General features: G+C 46.2%; 1 protein-coding gene across 2 annotated transcripts; it reads right to left on the bottom strand.

Moving 5' to 3' along the window:
* Positions 1-1,877: 1,877 nt before the first annotated feature.
* Positions 1,878-13,006, bottom strand: g3bp1 (GTPase activating protein (SH3 domain) binding protein 1). 2 transcript variants are annotated; one of them, XM_084952799.1, is made up of 13 exons: positions 12,792-13,006; positions 11,570-11,684; positions 5,950-6,066; positions 5,670-5,751; positions 5,219-5,392; positions 5,031-5,121; positions 4,714-4,807; positions 4,267-4,516; positions 4,082-4,186; positions 3,591-3,708; positions 3,269-3,394; positions 3,080-3,189; positions 1,878-2,984 (listed from the first exon to the last, which is right to left on the bottom strand). In XM_084952799.1, exons 3-13 carry the CDS (start codon positions 6,042-6,044, stop codon positions 2,736-2,738), a joined length of 1,494 nt encoding a protein of 497 aa, XP_084808925.1. In that variant the 5' UTR covers positions 6,045-6,066; positions 11,570-11,684; positions 12,792-13,006; the 3' UTR covers positions 1,878-2,735. The 2 variants fall into 2 exon arrangements, with proteins under 2 accessions (XP_084808925.1, XP_084808915.1); XM_084952789.1 differs by lacking the exons at positions 11,570-11,684; positions 12,792-13,006 and adding an exon at positions 10,193-10,351.
* Between the last annotated feature and the right edge of the window lie 2,938 nt (positions 13,007-15,944).

Here is a 15,944-nt window from a genome sequence, read left to right as displayed (position 1 = left end):
TTGGATTCGGGAGACAGAAACTATCTCTACTTTTAAGATTAGGCTTAAAACTTTCCTTTTTGCTAAAGCATATAGTTAGGCCTTAGTTGTGCTGCAATAGACGTAGGCTGCCGGGGATTGCCATGATGCATTGAGTTTTTCCTTTCCAATCACCTTTCTCGCTCACTATGTGTTAATAGACCTCTCTGCATTGAATCATATCTGTTATTAACCTCTGTCTCTCTTCCACAGCATGTCTTTATTCTGTCTTCCTTCTCTCACCCCAACCGGTCGCAGCAGATGGCCGCCCCTCCCTGAGCCTGGTTCTGCCGGAGGTTTCTTCCTGTTAAAAGGGAGTTTTTCCTTCCCACTGTCGCCAAAGTGCTTGCTCATAGGGGGTCATATGATTGTTGGGTTTTTCTCTGTATCTATGAAGCGCCTTGAGGCGACTTTTGTTGTGATTTGGCGCTATATAAATAAAATTGAATTGAATTGAATTCTAAGGTTACCCTGCAGACCAGCACAGCCCCAACACCGCTTATTTATTCGAAACATTGATTGATTATACTTTATTGATCCCGAAAGAAATTGGGTAGGTTAAGGCTGCTAGCTTCAGCCAGTGCCAACATGAGCACCCCTTCTGACCGTATATAGATTACACAAACATCACATTGGGAAGAGGTCAGAGGTATGAAAATCAGTGAAATCCACAATACATACAAGAAAGAGGAGGAGAAAAAAAGAACTCCTCCCAGACTGAGCTCCTAAGGGAGAGCAGTTTGAGAATAGAAAAAAACCAAACATGTCTTATGTCTGTTATTCACATCTTTATTACAAACAAGTTGGACGATGACGTCGTGTTGTTCAGAGGTGGTGTGAGGAGAGCGGACTCGTTAAAGCAGCCCAGGTCAAACCGGTCAGTACAGAAATGGATGCTGCTGTTCACACTGCCACTGTGACTTCCTGTCGTTGTGAGGGCGACCATCACCTGTGGAGGGACTTGTGATGAAATGTATGGAGAGGTTTTACCTGTCGATGACCACGGCCTTTCACAGTGAACTGCATGTATTGCTGTTACCGCCATGACTGATGAAACCTTGCTTTCATAAACCAGCGTTAACCTGCTCTTCTCCTTCTTTTGTCCCTAGCTGGCAGTCGGTAGGGGAGGTCATCCACGAAGCCAATATGTCTCTGTGGGTGTCGTAGGGTTTCCATCTTGGTCAACAATGCACTTCCAGACCTTGACCTTTGCTTGCTCAAGGGTTAGATGTTGTCGTTTAAGATAGTCTTCAATTTGCTCGATCCAAGTCTTCTTGGGGGCGATGATTGCTCATGCAGCAGACGCGGCCAAACCAAAAAAGCTCTTCTATCGAGGGCTGCTGGTGACATTGACTATGTATCGCGCTGTTGCTGAGCCGGTCACAGAGGGATGCTCGGAGAATCTGACGCAAACGGCACATTTGGAAGAACTCGAGCTTGTTGAGTTCGGGCTTGAGGATGACCCAGGTCTCGGATCCATAGAGAAGAATTACCAGTGTGTGGTACAGGCGGATTTTGGTAATCAGGGTGAAGTTCGTCTTCCTCCAGACGCACCATTGGAGGGAGCCGAATGCCGCTGCTGCTGTGTTAACCAGCTGGTCAAATGAACACTGTCACACATGTCCATAGACCTTGGCCTTGTTATGGTTTAAATGAATAATTTAGTTTCTGGATTAAGTGAAGATAAAACTCACTTTTAAAAAAAATCAATTAAAGGCATAAAAAGAAAAAGATCAGTATTAAAGCTTCGCCTTCTTAAAGCGCCCATGTTCCTGGACATGGACACGTGCTGCCGTCCTCAAACACGTTTAACTCCCCATGCATCCGTCCACAGACTGAAAACAAGCTCCGAAACAACGTTCAAAACAGTAATTCACTTTAATTTAGTTCTCTCGTTGGCCGGTGAGCTCGCTTTAAACATGACAAATGAAGTGCATCGGTAGAAGCCTAAAAACGGGTTTGGAAACATGCTCCATTCAGACACGTCTGTCAATCCACATATTACAAGCCAACATTATTATTACTCAAATAAAACCACTATAGTTCAGCTCTTGACCTGATAGAAAAAAAATAAGACAGATCCATCGCTAGATACAACGGTGGCAGCAATACACAGGATTGCCCAAGCAGTAAAGTACACGTTCCTTTAAGAAACAGGGAGAGAACGCGAAAAACAACACCTAACCTCTGGGTTCATTATCCCCAATTCAAGTAGTATTTACCCTTTTTTATATGTTTGCATGTTTTGATTTGTTTAATAAATTCAAGTTCAGCATGAAAAACAACAAAAAACCGACAAGAGTCCAAATAATACGTGTTGGTGGAGGTCAAAGAAGTAGAGGAGGAGGAGACGATGGGAGAAATGAGTGCGACGTCCTCAAATCAGGAGGTGAGGGGGAGGAGGAGGAGGCTGGAGTGGAGGGCATCCGGGGAGAAGGAAGAGGCAGCCATCTTCAGGAGAGACACATGCTGCTGAAATCAGCAGGAAGGAGCGGGCAGAGCTTTCGACTAAACCTGCGTTGATTACTGAAACCTGTTTTGACGCTCATGCGCCAGGAGGGAAACGACGAGGAACCACGACCGCACAGAGTTCCTCGCTTTTCCCTCCCAGGAGCGGAGCAGAGAATTTGGCCGTGTCCAATCAGCTCCTGCTGCGGCAGGCACACACCTGCTCAGGTAAATGACAGTAATGAACTCAGGTTCAGAGGCCAGGAGCCTCACTGGCGGGGGGCAGGGTAGCGTCCCTCGCTGGGTCCGGCGCCCCGTCCGGAGCCAAAGCTGGGTTTCTGTGACGTGCCTCCGCGGGCAGAGGGGCCCCGGGGTCCCCCGCTGCCCCCAACCCGCTCTCTGGGCCCGCCGGGGCCGCCGGGGCCCCGAGGCCTGGCGTCCCGCCTGTCGCCCTCTCTGGCTGACCGGGTTTTCTTCTCCTCCACGTTCAGGCGCACGTCGCCTCGGAACTTGATGGGCTGAAGGAGAAAAGAGGCATTAAAGCGGTTGTCACGGGCCAAGACACAAACAGCTGAGCGTGAAGCTCCTCGGCTGAAAGCATCAAAAAGCTCACCCTGTTACTGAGGATCTTCTGGACGGGCTCAGAGTCGTCGAAAACCACAAAGCCAAAGTTTGGAAGCTTCCCTCCGCTGTTGATCCTGAGCTCCAGGACCGTCCCGTACTCTGAAAGACGCAGTAAAAACAGTCAGATTTTACACCTACAAACAAAAGAAAAAACAAAGTTTCACACAATCCAACTCACGCTCAAAGAACTCCTTCAGTTCGTTCTTGTCCACGTCGTGAGGCACGTTCCCCACAAAGAGTTGGTGTGCGTCGGGATACCGGACCACCCGGCGCCCCTCCGATTCACCCTGCTCTCCTTCTCGACCTGAGACAAACAAGAAGAGTCCTTTTCAGATACAGCTTCTCTGTGTTCAGCAAAAATGACAAATCCAAAAACACCGAGGAGACCCCTCTGTCACAAATCAGCCAGGGACACCTTTGCAGCCGAGCTCCTCTGAGGTGCTTCGTGATGTTACCTCTGGTTAACAATAAAGACCTGCTGCTGATGGGACTATGCGTACCTGGTCTGGGGCCTCTGTGAGTGGGCGGAGGACCTCCCGGCCTCTGTTCCCTTGACCTCTGGTCTCTCTGTGGTCTCTGTGCTGGTGTCTGGGACTCTGACTTCACTTCAGCTCTGGGCTATAAGAGTCGAAACGCATTTTAAAACAAAAAGTTTGTTTTCTGGACTCGAGGCTCTGATTATCATCACAAACGTGCTGCTGGCAGAAGCTAGCTCTCAGAGCTCTGCCATCATCTTCTCAGTGTTACCCAAGAGAAGCGATTACATCATAACGTGAGATTAAATCTGCTTTTAAAATAGTGACACCTGCTGCCAAAGAGTAAAAGGACAGCCATTTCCAGAAAAATGCTGAGAAATCAAAGTCTTTGTGTGAGACTTTATCATATTTGCTAATATTTGACATGAATGTTCATTCAGAGCATCACGGCACTTCTGAACCCACACCTGCGACATAAAGCCTGAGCAGGGTTCTGAGGGAGAACAGGGACTCACCGGTGCTGTGGGGGTGACTTTGACGACATGGGGAGGGATTCCTGAGACAGGGACAGCCCCGCTGGGAGGGAGGTTCTTACTGGTGACCAACGCCCAGGAGAACGGCTGGAAGACAAAGGAAAGAAATCAGATCCTCGTGTTTGCCACTTAACCCAATTCATAAACGCCCCCACACAACCACCTACCCTGTTTTCCTCCGGGGCGGCGGGGGCGGGCTCGGCAGGTGCAGCGACAGCTTCTGTAGCGGATGGTGTGGCGGGGGCAGGGCTTTTCTCTGTCTGCTCGTCACCTGTGTGCACGTCCGTCTGCGTGTCCGGCTTCGTCTCGGGCTTCAGCTCCACCGCCACTGCCTCGGCCTCCTTCTCTGCTTCCTGCTCTGGCTCTGGGCTTGCCGTCACCGCTTCCTCCTCGTCACCTGGAACGGCTGGCTCTGAACTGGAAGCGAAGAAGAGAGAAGTTCACTTCACTGAAAACGCTACTTGTGGCAGTTTGCTTTAGAACTCCAGTAACTAAAACTGTGACATCATCTTCCTCTTCCACAACCCGGGTGCAGCTGTGTTCTGTGCGTTTAAATATTCAAGTTTAAACCTCGACAAGAACGCGAGACTCTTCAGCGCACTTCGATCACATACCAGGCTGCTGGGTCGTAGAAAGGAGCCGACTCCTCGGGAGCCACGTCAGGGGAGGGAACCCTCTCCTCCAGCTCCTCCACCTCGTCCTCGGACTCTGAAAACCAAAACACGTACGTAACATTAAATATCCGCGCGAGACTGCGGCTGTACTAACAGCAGCAACGCTGAACTTCCTCCACCTCTGCTCTGAAAACACTTGACTCACTACCCGAATATTTTCATCCCCATTTAACCGATCAGACATGTTCAGGCTTTCTTAATCTGATCTCTGAAAGAGTCATGAATCACAACAAAAACAGAACTAGATGTGTTCTCACCCTCAGGCGGCTCAGAGTCAGAGTCGCCGAACACTTCGTCCTGGTAACGGAACACGTCGTTGTGGACGTAGAATTTGTTTGCAACGGTTCCCTGAAGGAAAGGAAAACCCATCAATCAACACTTTCTACTGCGGGTTCATGTCACAGATCACATGATAACAGGCTGAAGGCCCGATGGAAGAACTGACCTCGGGCGCCAGCACGAAGGTCTGCATGAATTTCCTCATGGGCTGCATGTTGTTGGACAGCTCGCCCATCACCTGCACCACCACGCCCTCATTCAGGGTGGCGTGAGCGTCCACGTGTCTGATCTTGGTGTGACAATCTCGGAAGCTCAGAGCCATCACCCTCTTATGGATCTCCTGGAAAAGAGAACAGACAGGCTGAGTCAGACTTCCCGAGCCCAAACCTAAAAGCTATGAACTCAAACCAACTTCACGCTCGTGGTCAGACGTCAATCAGAGGACGCCGCCTCGTTCAGCTTATCATTCAGGATGGGCCAACCTCGTCTGAAATTAGCCTGCGTGTGTGTGTTTTAATGTAAGCTGTAACTATAACATATTACTTTGTAGTACAGTTACATGTTCCTTCTAGCTCTTTGGAATTGACCTTAAAGCTACAGCCTGCCACTTTACTTACAGATTGTCCGTAAACGGCCTCCGCCGGTTTGCCGTTGCTGTCCAGGCCACCGTGCACGTAGGATGAGTTCTTTCCATAAAACCTGAGTGCAAACAGCAGAGACGGGTTAAGTGTGTGCAGGAAGACATTTACAAAGACAGCGGGCGAGCGCGTGACGCTTCAGTCACTCCCTCGTATGCTGACAAGAATTTCACTTGCATGCACTGTACCAGTGTACCTGCACATGTGATGTGACAATAAAAGTGATTTGATTTGACAGACAAACAGCTGCCAGCTGTACCTGTGCAGGTAGTCGGGGGCCTGGTTCAGGAGTGTGTAATACTGTCGGACAAACTCTCGCCCGACCAGCTGGGCACTTGGCTTCTCCATCACCATTTCTTTGGTCAACTTGAAATCTCTGCAGAGAGAAAGAGCAGGCTGAGATCAGCAACAGGACAAATGATATCACTACAAACAAAGAAAGCTCCGCTCATCCCAACAGCTGTGAACAAATTCATCATGGACGTTTTAGTGCCACAAACACGGAGACATGAGGACTGCACAGACTGAGAAATCTGCTCAATGAAGTCATTCTGAGCTCAGTAGTCTCTTAAACGTTGATCATTCAGAGCAACAGACCCCGTGGGGTAGAGGAACTTTGTTTCAGGTGCTGATGAGCTGCTCATGCAGACCGACTCATCGAGTTTCAGCCTCGGCCACTACGTGTTTGTGACGCCTGTATTCAGCAGAGCCGACCCATTCTGCCTCGTCTGTGTGCACCGATGTGAAAACGGCCCTGGAGACGATTTTCACAGGGCGTGGACACTAACCCACAGAATTAGCAGAAAATGTAAAAAAAAAAAAAAATTCGGGACGATAAGTGTCTTACATTGGGATATGAGATTTTGGTCATATCGCACAGCCCTACTTTCTGACACACCTGACTTTATGCTGAAAGTCTTATTAAAAAAACTGTTTCTTCTGTGGCAGATAGCACATCGTCCACGGGAAACTGCACAAACGTTGACTATGTTTTGGAATGGTTGCAGACTATGGCTTGTTCAGATGTGTTCTACCTTTCCTGTACTATGACAACTATGATGCAAACAGGCGTCAGAAGCAGGAAGCTTGCTGCGCTCCACAGACACGCCTGGCATGCTCAGACAGACCTGCATACTTTCCCTGTTTCTTGAACATTTGCAGTTTTTAAAATGAGACCCGCTCAGGATTTTTCCACAGAAAGCTGCAGGGCTCGTCAGACTCGATGGATTGCCTGCTTCGTGCCTCTACTGGTAGATTTTCTCTCTGTAGCAACATGAATGGAGTATATAAGGAAGACTGGAAAAAGTCATTCCTGCTGTGAATTCCTCAACAATCAATCCCAAGGTCCTTCTTTCACGCTGAATGGAAATGAACCACAGGAAACAACCAGCTGGGTCACTTTACTGTGGCAGAAAGAGCTGGTGGCTTTTATTTGAGGGTCTCTGCTAAAAACATTTCCAGGGTATCCACCTGTGAAGCCGGCAGCCCGCTTGGCCTCCTCATCGGGATATTTTTAGACAGAAACCACGGCTGCTACATGAGCTACTCGCCGACTCTACCCGCTAACCTCTCTCAGTGTAAAACTCCAACAATAGGACAAAAAAAGCTCAACACGGACAATGTGTTAGCATCTAAAGTTTATTTCAGTAACAGTTTTGGCTTTAATCCGTGTTCTGTTGTCCAATATCTATTTAATGTTTTTTTAGGTTTAATAAATCAACAAAGTCTGAGTAATGATATTATTAAATAAACCTGATCTCAACATCAACTGAAACAACGGTGATGAACATCTGTTATGATATCCTGTGTATCGAGCAGCTGCTGTTCTAAGCCCAGTTAGCCTTACCGAACCAAGAACTACAACCTGCAGTTCCTATAGCATCCAGCAGGGGCTCCAGCAGCAACTCAGTTAAAATGAACATGTTTACAGCCTGAAACAAACTAGTTTGTGGTCTCTATAGATGAGTTCTACCTTTATAAAAGCTGTTTAAACTGGACTAGGGTTTGCATTATTAGGGGCGTGGCCTCTGACAGGTGGTGGTGACACAGGTGGCCTGCACAAACATCCTAAATCACAATTCATGTTGATCTGAACTTTGTTGCTTTGAACTGTACACAGTGTGCAGACTGTCCAACTTGGGTAAAATCAAACAAAAATCAAAGTACTACAAGTATTACATTTGGAAGGTTGTGCAGATTACACCGGCCAACGAGTATTTTGCTGCTGGGCTTCGTTCAGCTGTGCTTTCATGAATTTCGCTTCCAGATTTCAAATTTTAAAAAATGTTTTCTTCAAGCAAGCCTAGTTTTTTTTTTAGCTGACTTAAAAAAAAAAAAAAAAGAAAGAAAAAGAAAAGACGGTAACGTATTTCAGTGTTTAACAAGTTTGGTCTCCAGAAAAGTGAAGGCAGAATAAAAGGAGGCGTATTTGTTGCCCCTGAACTCCGAACTGATACTGAATCCGCACCGCACACAAAACACTTGTGGACGCAGAGTGAAAGCAGAGAATCGCGAATCGTGAGTGTGAAACAGCTCATCAGATGATTCAAGACTCATGTTTCTGTCAACAACAAGCACAGGGAAAGATTTCATCAAGACATAAATGTGACCGAAGACCGATATCAGGGAAAATGTAATCCAGGCATGACGGTGTCTGCTGCTGGTCATCGCAGAGCGACAATGGTCTCCTACTCCCACACCCCAACATCTTTCTCCATCTCTATCCCAGCATCATCATCTGTTTCACTACACCAGTGGTAGGAAACTCCAGCCCTCAAGGGCCAGTGTCCTGCAGGTTTTAGATGTGTTGTTGATCCAACACAGCTGATTCAAATGGCTAAATGACCTCCTCAACAGTTCTCCAGAGGCCTGGTAATGAACTAATCATTTGATTCAGGTGTGTTGACCCAGGGTGAGATCTAAAACCTGCAGGACACTGGCCCTTAAGGCCTGGAGTTGCCTACCCATGCACTACACCTAGGAACCTCCTCTGAGATTTTCCTCTTGTCCTCCCGCCTAGCAGCTCCATCTTCATCCTTTGCCCAGTGTATCCACTCTCCCTCAATTTTGAGCCATCCCTCTGACTCATTTCTAGTCCTGTAAATCCTGATGCTTAAGATTAAATCCATCTTAGGTGAGCCTAACCATACCTTGGATATCCTGCTCGAGCATGCTTCCTGGTCTTTATACAATACCGTCTGCAGGCATCCCTGGATGTTTCATGTCTGCTGTTACTGGAAATGTGAAACCTGAAGTGCTCTTTACCTGGGACTTCATTGGCCTACAACAGGCATCTGAGGCCTGCAAGCTGATGTAGGTATAGCTGATTCACATACAGTTAAGGTAAAGAGTCAAATGTATGTAACACAAGTCTGTTCTTTGCCCATTTTCATGTCTTTGGACATTTGATAAACTTTAAATCCATTTTCGGTTAATTAATTAAGCCCTGCACTCCTACAGTTTGTCTTCCTCCTCCTTACCCCCTGGGCTAGCCAAGGAAGATGGCCGCCTTCCCTCAGCCTGCTGTTGAAGGTGTCTTCTTGTTAAAGAGAATTTAGCCCCCTGCTAACACCGGGAGTACACGGGATCACTGGCCTTCACTCTACCTTCCACCACAAAGTGCTGTGCAGATAAATGTGCACACCTGTACACACAGCACGAGCCATCTGTTGCTGTGACACACCGCCCAGCCCTCCCTGGTCCACCAGGCTTTAAGGTGGACTAGCCCAGCTAGCCTAAAAACGTGCCCCAATGCTTCCAACTGGCTCTAGCTTATCGATCCGAGCTCCGCGTGAAGGACTGCGCTTGCACGCACACAAAGGCCGCGGCGTGCCCGCTGCTTGGAGCCGCTCACCGGCTTGCACGCGACCCTCAGTGGACTGCCCCATCGATAACCGGGTTCACATGGCATGCTAGACGGCCCTCTCCGGAGCCAAGCTGTGGAAACTGAGCGAACACACGGCTCCCAAAGCGAGGCAGGGCGAGCGGCGGCCGCAGCACGTGTCCCGGCCGGCCACCCCTCCGCTGCTGCCGGAGAGAGCCCCGCTAGCAGCTCCGAACCGGGACCGAAGGGTGAACCAAACACGAAATTTATCTTTAAACTATTTATTTGAATTAACATGTAGGAATTAAACGACAAAATGGAGCGGTAAAAGAGGCAGTAACGACCGAGCCACGGCTAAAAGAGAGCTACATGTGGGGGGTGGCTATATCCTGGAGACCAAACAATCAAGCCGGTAGTTGCATTTCGACTTTTTCACGCAATAACAGTTATTACACTATCCGATGGCAGTTCAAAATACTCAAATATTGTAATTTATAAGTAATACACGATTATATAATTATACTCTAGTTACAATGTCATTAGGGTTGCTAACAGCAACTCCCCCTCTACACCAGGCTGTAGACGCGGCCTGGAAGAGCGATCCAGTTAATAAAAAACCCAGGTATAAACTAATCACACACAGAGATGTTGGATTAGATTACAGAGAAGAGTAACTTACCGCCTGGTGAATTATTTTGGGCAAAACTGCGCTTTACAAACAGGAAGTGTCTAAGAGTCACAGCAGCGGCTGCCTGAACGCTAACGGCTTCACAACGTGCCGAAATGCTTAGTACCGGCCTCGGCTCCACAACCGAACGTGCTATTCTGCCCGCCTACGCGACGGCTACTCAATCAAATTCACGCTCTGCGACTCATTCACCAATAGTTGAACGTGACTGCAACGGCCCCTTACGTACAGCCAATCCGGAAGCGTCTCCTCGCTGCCTGGGTTCACGGAGCGTGCCAATAACGTCACAGTGTCAGTTGACGGTACGATGGTTTCGTGAACAGGCGACTGCCGTTTTTGTTGTTAGCTCGCAGTGTACCGTTGCTTACCCCCGCCTGGGGGCGACAAAGGCTTTTGTTGTCGAACCTGGGAGCGAATGAGTCATCCAATCATGCGGATTTTAATTCATTTTAAGCGGCTTAATGTGATAAAAGGAGGCCGTGGGACCGAGATGTGGGCTTCACTCTTTTCAGATCAGAAGAAGCTGGATGCAGCCTGCTTTAGGACTGTTAAACAAACTAATCCAAACTCAAGATCCAGTGAGGGGCTTTTTCTGCAGCCATAAACCTCATCTCACCGATACAAGTGCAGAGTTTCTTTATTTATCATTTTCTGTTCTGTGTCGGTAATAATTTTAATAAACATGCGCAAAAGAGAGAGGAAGACACCATAAAATGAGCTGACAGCTGGACATCAAGTTGTTTTTTTTTAATTCCCGCATTTCCAGTTTTTGCCATTCGTATTGTGTCCCTTTGTATTTCCCTCACGATTTCCCATCATCACCCCCTCCTCTCCACTGCACCCCTTCAGTGTTCTGTTTTTTGTGCTACCTCAATATTTTTAGTGCCCATCCATCCCCCCCATGATGCGCAAGTATAGAGAAGGTCAGAAGGAGCTTCACTGTGTCTTTGTTGGGCTATAGAAAGCAGATGATGGGTCGTAACAGAGGAAGTGTGGCGTTGTGTGAGGGTGGTGCAAGGACACCTGTGAGTACAGAGACAGTGATCAGGTGTGCAGGTGGAAAGGTGAACATGAAAGGAGCAAAGGTAGTAAAGGTGGATGAGCTTAAATACCTGCGGTCAACCATCTAAAGAGGTGAAGAATAGAGTGCAGGCAGGGTGGAGTGGGTGGAGGAGAATGTCAGGGGTGATTTGTGACAGAAGTAAACAGCAATAATGAAAGAGAACATTTAAAGATTGAGGTGATGCTGTGATGGATGGTTTGGAGACTGTGGTACTGACACAAAGACAGCAAAACAGATGGTTTAGTGAAGGAGGACATGCAGAAGGTTGGTGTGGTAGAGGAGGGTGTTGCTGCGTGGAGTCTCACTGTGGTTTACTGAGATGTCTCAGACGTTTGCAGGATCAGATTGCTGCCTCGCGGTGTTTATCCGCCAGCTCAGAGCTTCGTTTGGATCTGGACGCTCGTTTGATGAGTCGTTCACCTGGAGATTTATGTGCATAAAACTCTGATTATTGATTACTGTGGAGTGCGGCACATGTGAACATGAAGGGAGGGACAGGCTGTGAAGCTGCACACTCATTGGCTCATACAACTCATGGCATAATATACCACAATAATCCTCAATATTTTATTGAGTATGACCCCAAATGAGTGGCCGTAAGACCATAAACCCAGCAGAGGTCAGAGAGTTGTTGTCCCGTACACTTCCATAGGACCAGAAGGCTTTTTGTGACCACAGCTGTCGTCGTCTGGTGGCCCAAACAATTCAAAAGCTTTTTGAAATGACACACCGCCCATCCAGGTTATCAGCGAGAACCAGACAATACTGTCATTGTTCGGTGCAAAGCATGCACTGACCAACTCGGTTTCCTCTGAAGCAGGGAAACGACCGAGTACAACATTTAACATCTCTGTTTAGATTTCACGATTCATTTAACTCATAGCTTTAAACTTTAATCTCAGGTGTGAGCACATATAATGTAGGATACATGCAAATATATACTAGATTTGTTTTCATCATTAGAACATTTGGATATATGTGCAAAATAATATCAATAACATATGATGCTCTGCCAATCGGTACCAAAACAGCCATCCAAAAAGCTTTTCCTTGGAGCAAGATTTCTTTTTCAAAGACTGTGTACAGTCACAACATCATTATTTTTCACTGTGTTCATTTAACATATAAAAAAAAAAAGGTTTTTATGGCTTTTTAATAAAAACACATTTACCTTTAGCTGTAATTATATAACAAATTAAAAGGAACCAACAATAAAAAGCTAACAAGTGCTGTAGAATTCTTCTTATTCCAGCTTTTTACTTGCTGTTCTGCTTTCATTTAAAGAAGCCCAGGTTACACAGAAATTAGTTTTTACCACTAGATGGCAGTAGAGACTTTGATAAATGGACTGGTTCCTTTTCTAAGACGTCGTTCTACCCAGCAGGATGCCCTACAGAGCAACTTGGGTTAGTTTCCAGGGATTGCAAGAGACAGAGAGAGGCGTTGAAAGACTGCTCCAACGGAACTTATTGTTTTCGGAGGAAAACACGAACACAGTGTACAGTCGAGTCTTAATAGCTTACTTACAACTGGGCTCGTCAGGCACTCTTCTTGGCTGCAGTGGTTACTATTATATTTATATGCTTCCAGCTCCCGTTTTTGCTTGATGACTGCTCATACTTTTCCACTCTCCTTTTTCTCCCTCCTCTTGCTCACAGACACATAACGTGTATGGCGGTCCATTCTTCCTGCAACACGGACTACACTGCCCATGAGGCTACATTCTTTAGAGCTATACTTGTAGCATTCTGCCTGTTAGCTTAGCACAACAACAACAACAAAAAGGCGCTCTCTCACCCAGGAAACACACAGTCGCAGAGAGAGAGAGAGCGCGCGTCGCCCTGTAACCATGGCAACCGTAACGCTGCCGCCTGGAACAACAGAACATAGCTGTCAAACAAAACCCAAACAGTCCTGACCCACCACAATATGAAACAGGAAAGTACCGCAGTGTAATCCATTTATTTCAACAAAGTAACTGTATTCTAAATACCACCTTTTTAAACGGTAACTGTAACGGAATACAGTTACTCATATTTTGTATTTTAAATACGTAACGGCGGTACATGTATTCCGTTACTCCCCAATACTGGGTATTTGGCATACATACTGGAGTAGCCAGGGATCGAACCACCCACCTGTCTGACTGACACAACAACAGTCAGGGCAATCATTTCTTCCCTTAAACCAGGGGTGGGGAACTCCAGGCCTCAAGGGCCAGTGTCCTGCAGGTTTTAGAGATCACCCTGGGTCAACACACCTGAATCAATGCTTAGTTCATTACCAGGCCTCTGGAGAATTTAAAGACATGTTGAGGAGGTCATTTAGCCAAACAAATTTAATATTTTACCTCATGCTAAGTTTACCACCAGAATCAGACTCTCATATCAAGTGTACAACGTCTACATTTGTTTGCAGTGTTGGTGTGTTGGGCTGAAGCAGGGTCAAGTGATAACAGTAAGGCTTTAGTGACTGGCTCATTGTGACAGCAGAAGCTTCACTTTAGGAGAAACATAAAGTAGATTTCTTTTACAGAGGCAGACGGTGGTTATTAACAAAGAATGCTTGCATTTTAGACACTGCATTAGAGGCATTTATTAGGAAGATGAGAAGTTTTTGGCACCTGACAGCTGTTAACAGAAAATCTGTGAACCCAGCCTGTACCTTTATACTTATTTAAATACTCACAAGTATTTTTACTTTAATTACTTCACTTAACTGCTTTTTTACTAATGTTATATTTCAAGTAAAATATAATTTTCACACGTAGCTGCAATAAATGCTCATAATCATAATCTTTGTATGTGTCCCTCCAACAGACGGCAGCAGTGATGGTTTTAGTTTGAAAAGCTGCTTCTGTCCCGTCAGCTCAAGATGTTATGACATCATCATTTACAATGCTACAGTAAAAATAAAGAGGGACTATCGTAGTGTTATCTTCAAAAATCTTCGCTGCCATGAAAGGGAAGTGTAAAATCTGTATTTCCAGTTTGGATAGCAGTGCGCTGTGATTTGATTGTGCTATGTGACATGATTGATCTTGCAGGTAAAAGTAGCTCACTGTAACTTCAGAAGCAGCTCAAAGCATGAAGAGAATGTATTTTAACTGAGGAAAGGATTTAAAGCACAAACAGTTTTCTTCAGAAAGAATAAATGATTCCAGTTTGGACACAATAACAGAGAGAATGCGCAGGGTGAATATTATTAATACTCTATATTATTATATTACTCTATTGAGTCACAGCACAAAGTACTGCTGTACCATGATGTGCTTTAACTCTGTAACACTCAAAGCTGTCCAGTTCAAACTGACAGTTATTTTCCAGTTTGCACTCAGTATAAAAACTTGAGCAGGGTTCAAATCGTCAATGAGTATCATCAGACCAGACCTGAGAAACAGAATCACTGATGCTCACAGAGCAGGAGTGAATATACAAAGTCATCACAGCAGCTCCAAGTGTGAAGAACTGGAGTGAGAAGCATTGTCGAGAAATTCAAAGAGAGCCGCACAGCACAGAAGAAGCCTGGCAGAAGAATTAAAGACTCTGAAAGAAAACTAGTGAGGGTCTAAAACACCCAGAACAACTGCAGAGACACGCGTGGATGACTCAGCCGAGTTATCATGCAAAAAGGCCTCACCACTGACTGTTAGCGTCGGGAGCATATTAAAAAATGAAAGGGGGGTAATACATCTGTTATCATCTGTATGTGTTCAGGGAGTTTCTACCTTTTTAACCACAAGATGGCGCTACAGTGTTAATGTTTGTCTTGGAGAGCCTCTCATATCTGATATAAAGAGGTCACAATATAAACAACAGCCAGTTAATCCACAAATCAGGATCGATTATTTAAATCATTTTAGTTCATGTACATGACGTCCAGTCTGACCAATGAAGCCACTGATAATGAGCAGCCGGAGGGGAAAATGGGTTCCTGTGTTGCTTTGGCTGTTTTGGACTGTCAGAGGAAAGTCCAAAACCACGTCTTCCTTTTCTGTAACTCTACCCTTGGTGGCCAGAGTGTGGCCTGGTTTTTTGCCCCAGATTTATTTGAATTTTTCTATAATCCTGCTCACACCTGTCAGGTTTCTGCTCTCTCTCTCTCTGTTTGTGTGCGTGTGTGTGTGTGTGTGAGATGAAGCTGTGATTTCCACCTGAGTGACAGAGCAAGCTAGAGCCTCGGGGATGATGCTTTCCCACCTGTGGCGCTGCTTTCAGAACAGAAGGGTGCGCGTTAGAGTGCAGGATCAGCTCTCTTTGTTAACAAAGGAAAATCCCCAAATTAGGCCTTCAGGTCCTGCACACTAAACTAAGGTTCCTCTGCCTGCCTGGCATATTTTAATCCCAAAGCCTTTTGTTAATCTGAATAAATACATATATTATTTGACAGATGAGAGCAGTACAGCCATGGAGGAGGCGGTTAGACTGCTTTCTGCTCTGGAACAAAACCATTCACGATTTTTGTCCTTGAAGAGAGGAGAAGAGCTCCTTCTTCCCCTCTCTGACAGTTTTTATGGGTTTGGTGAGCATCGCTGTCTCTGTGAAACTGAGCAGCATAAAAACATCTCTCACAGCACGTTTCAGACGATCTTCAGTTGAAGGACTTTGTGTTCCTCACCGCCTCCTGCCCACTCCGCTCAGTTTACCTCTTTTCAGAACTCTGACAGAGTACGCAGGATTC

The sequence above is a fragment of the Perissodus microlepis genome, chromosome 2 (genome assembly GCF_051167445.1).
Source record: "Perissodus microlepis isolate ML-2025 ecotype Zambia chromosome 2, ASM5116744v1, whole genome shotgun sequence".
Classification (NCBI taxonomy): Eukaryota; Metazoa; Chordata; class Actinopteri; order Cichliformes; family Cichlidae; genus Perissodus; species Perissodus microlepis.
Note: the sequence above shows the minus strand (reverse complement) of the source record. Positions and strands in the feature narration are given on the sequence as shown.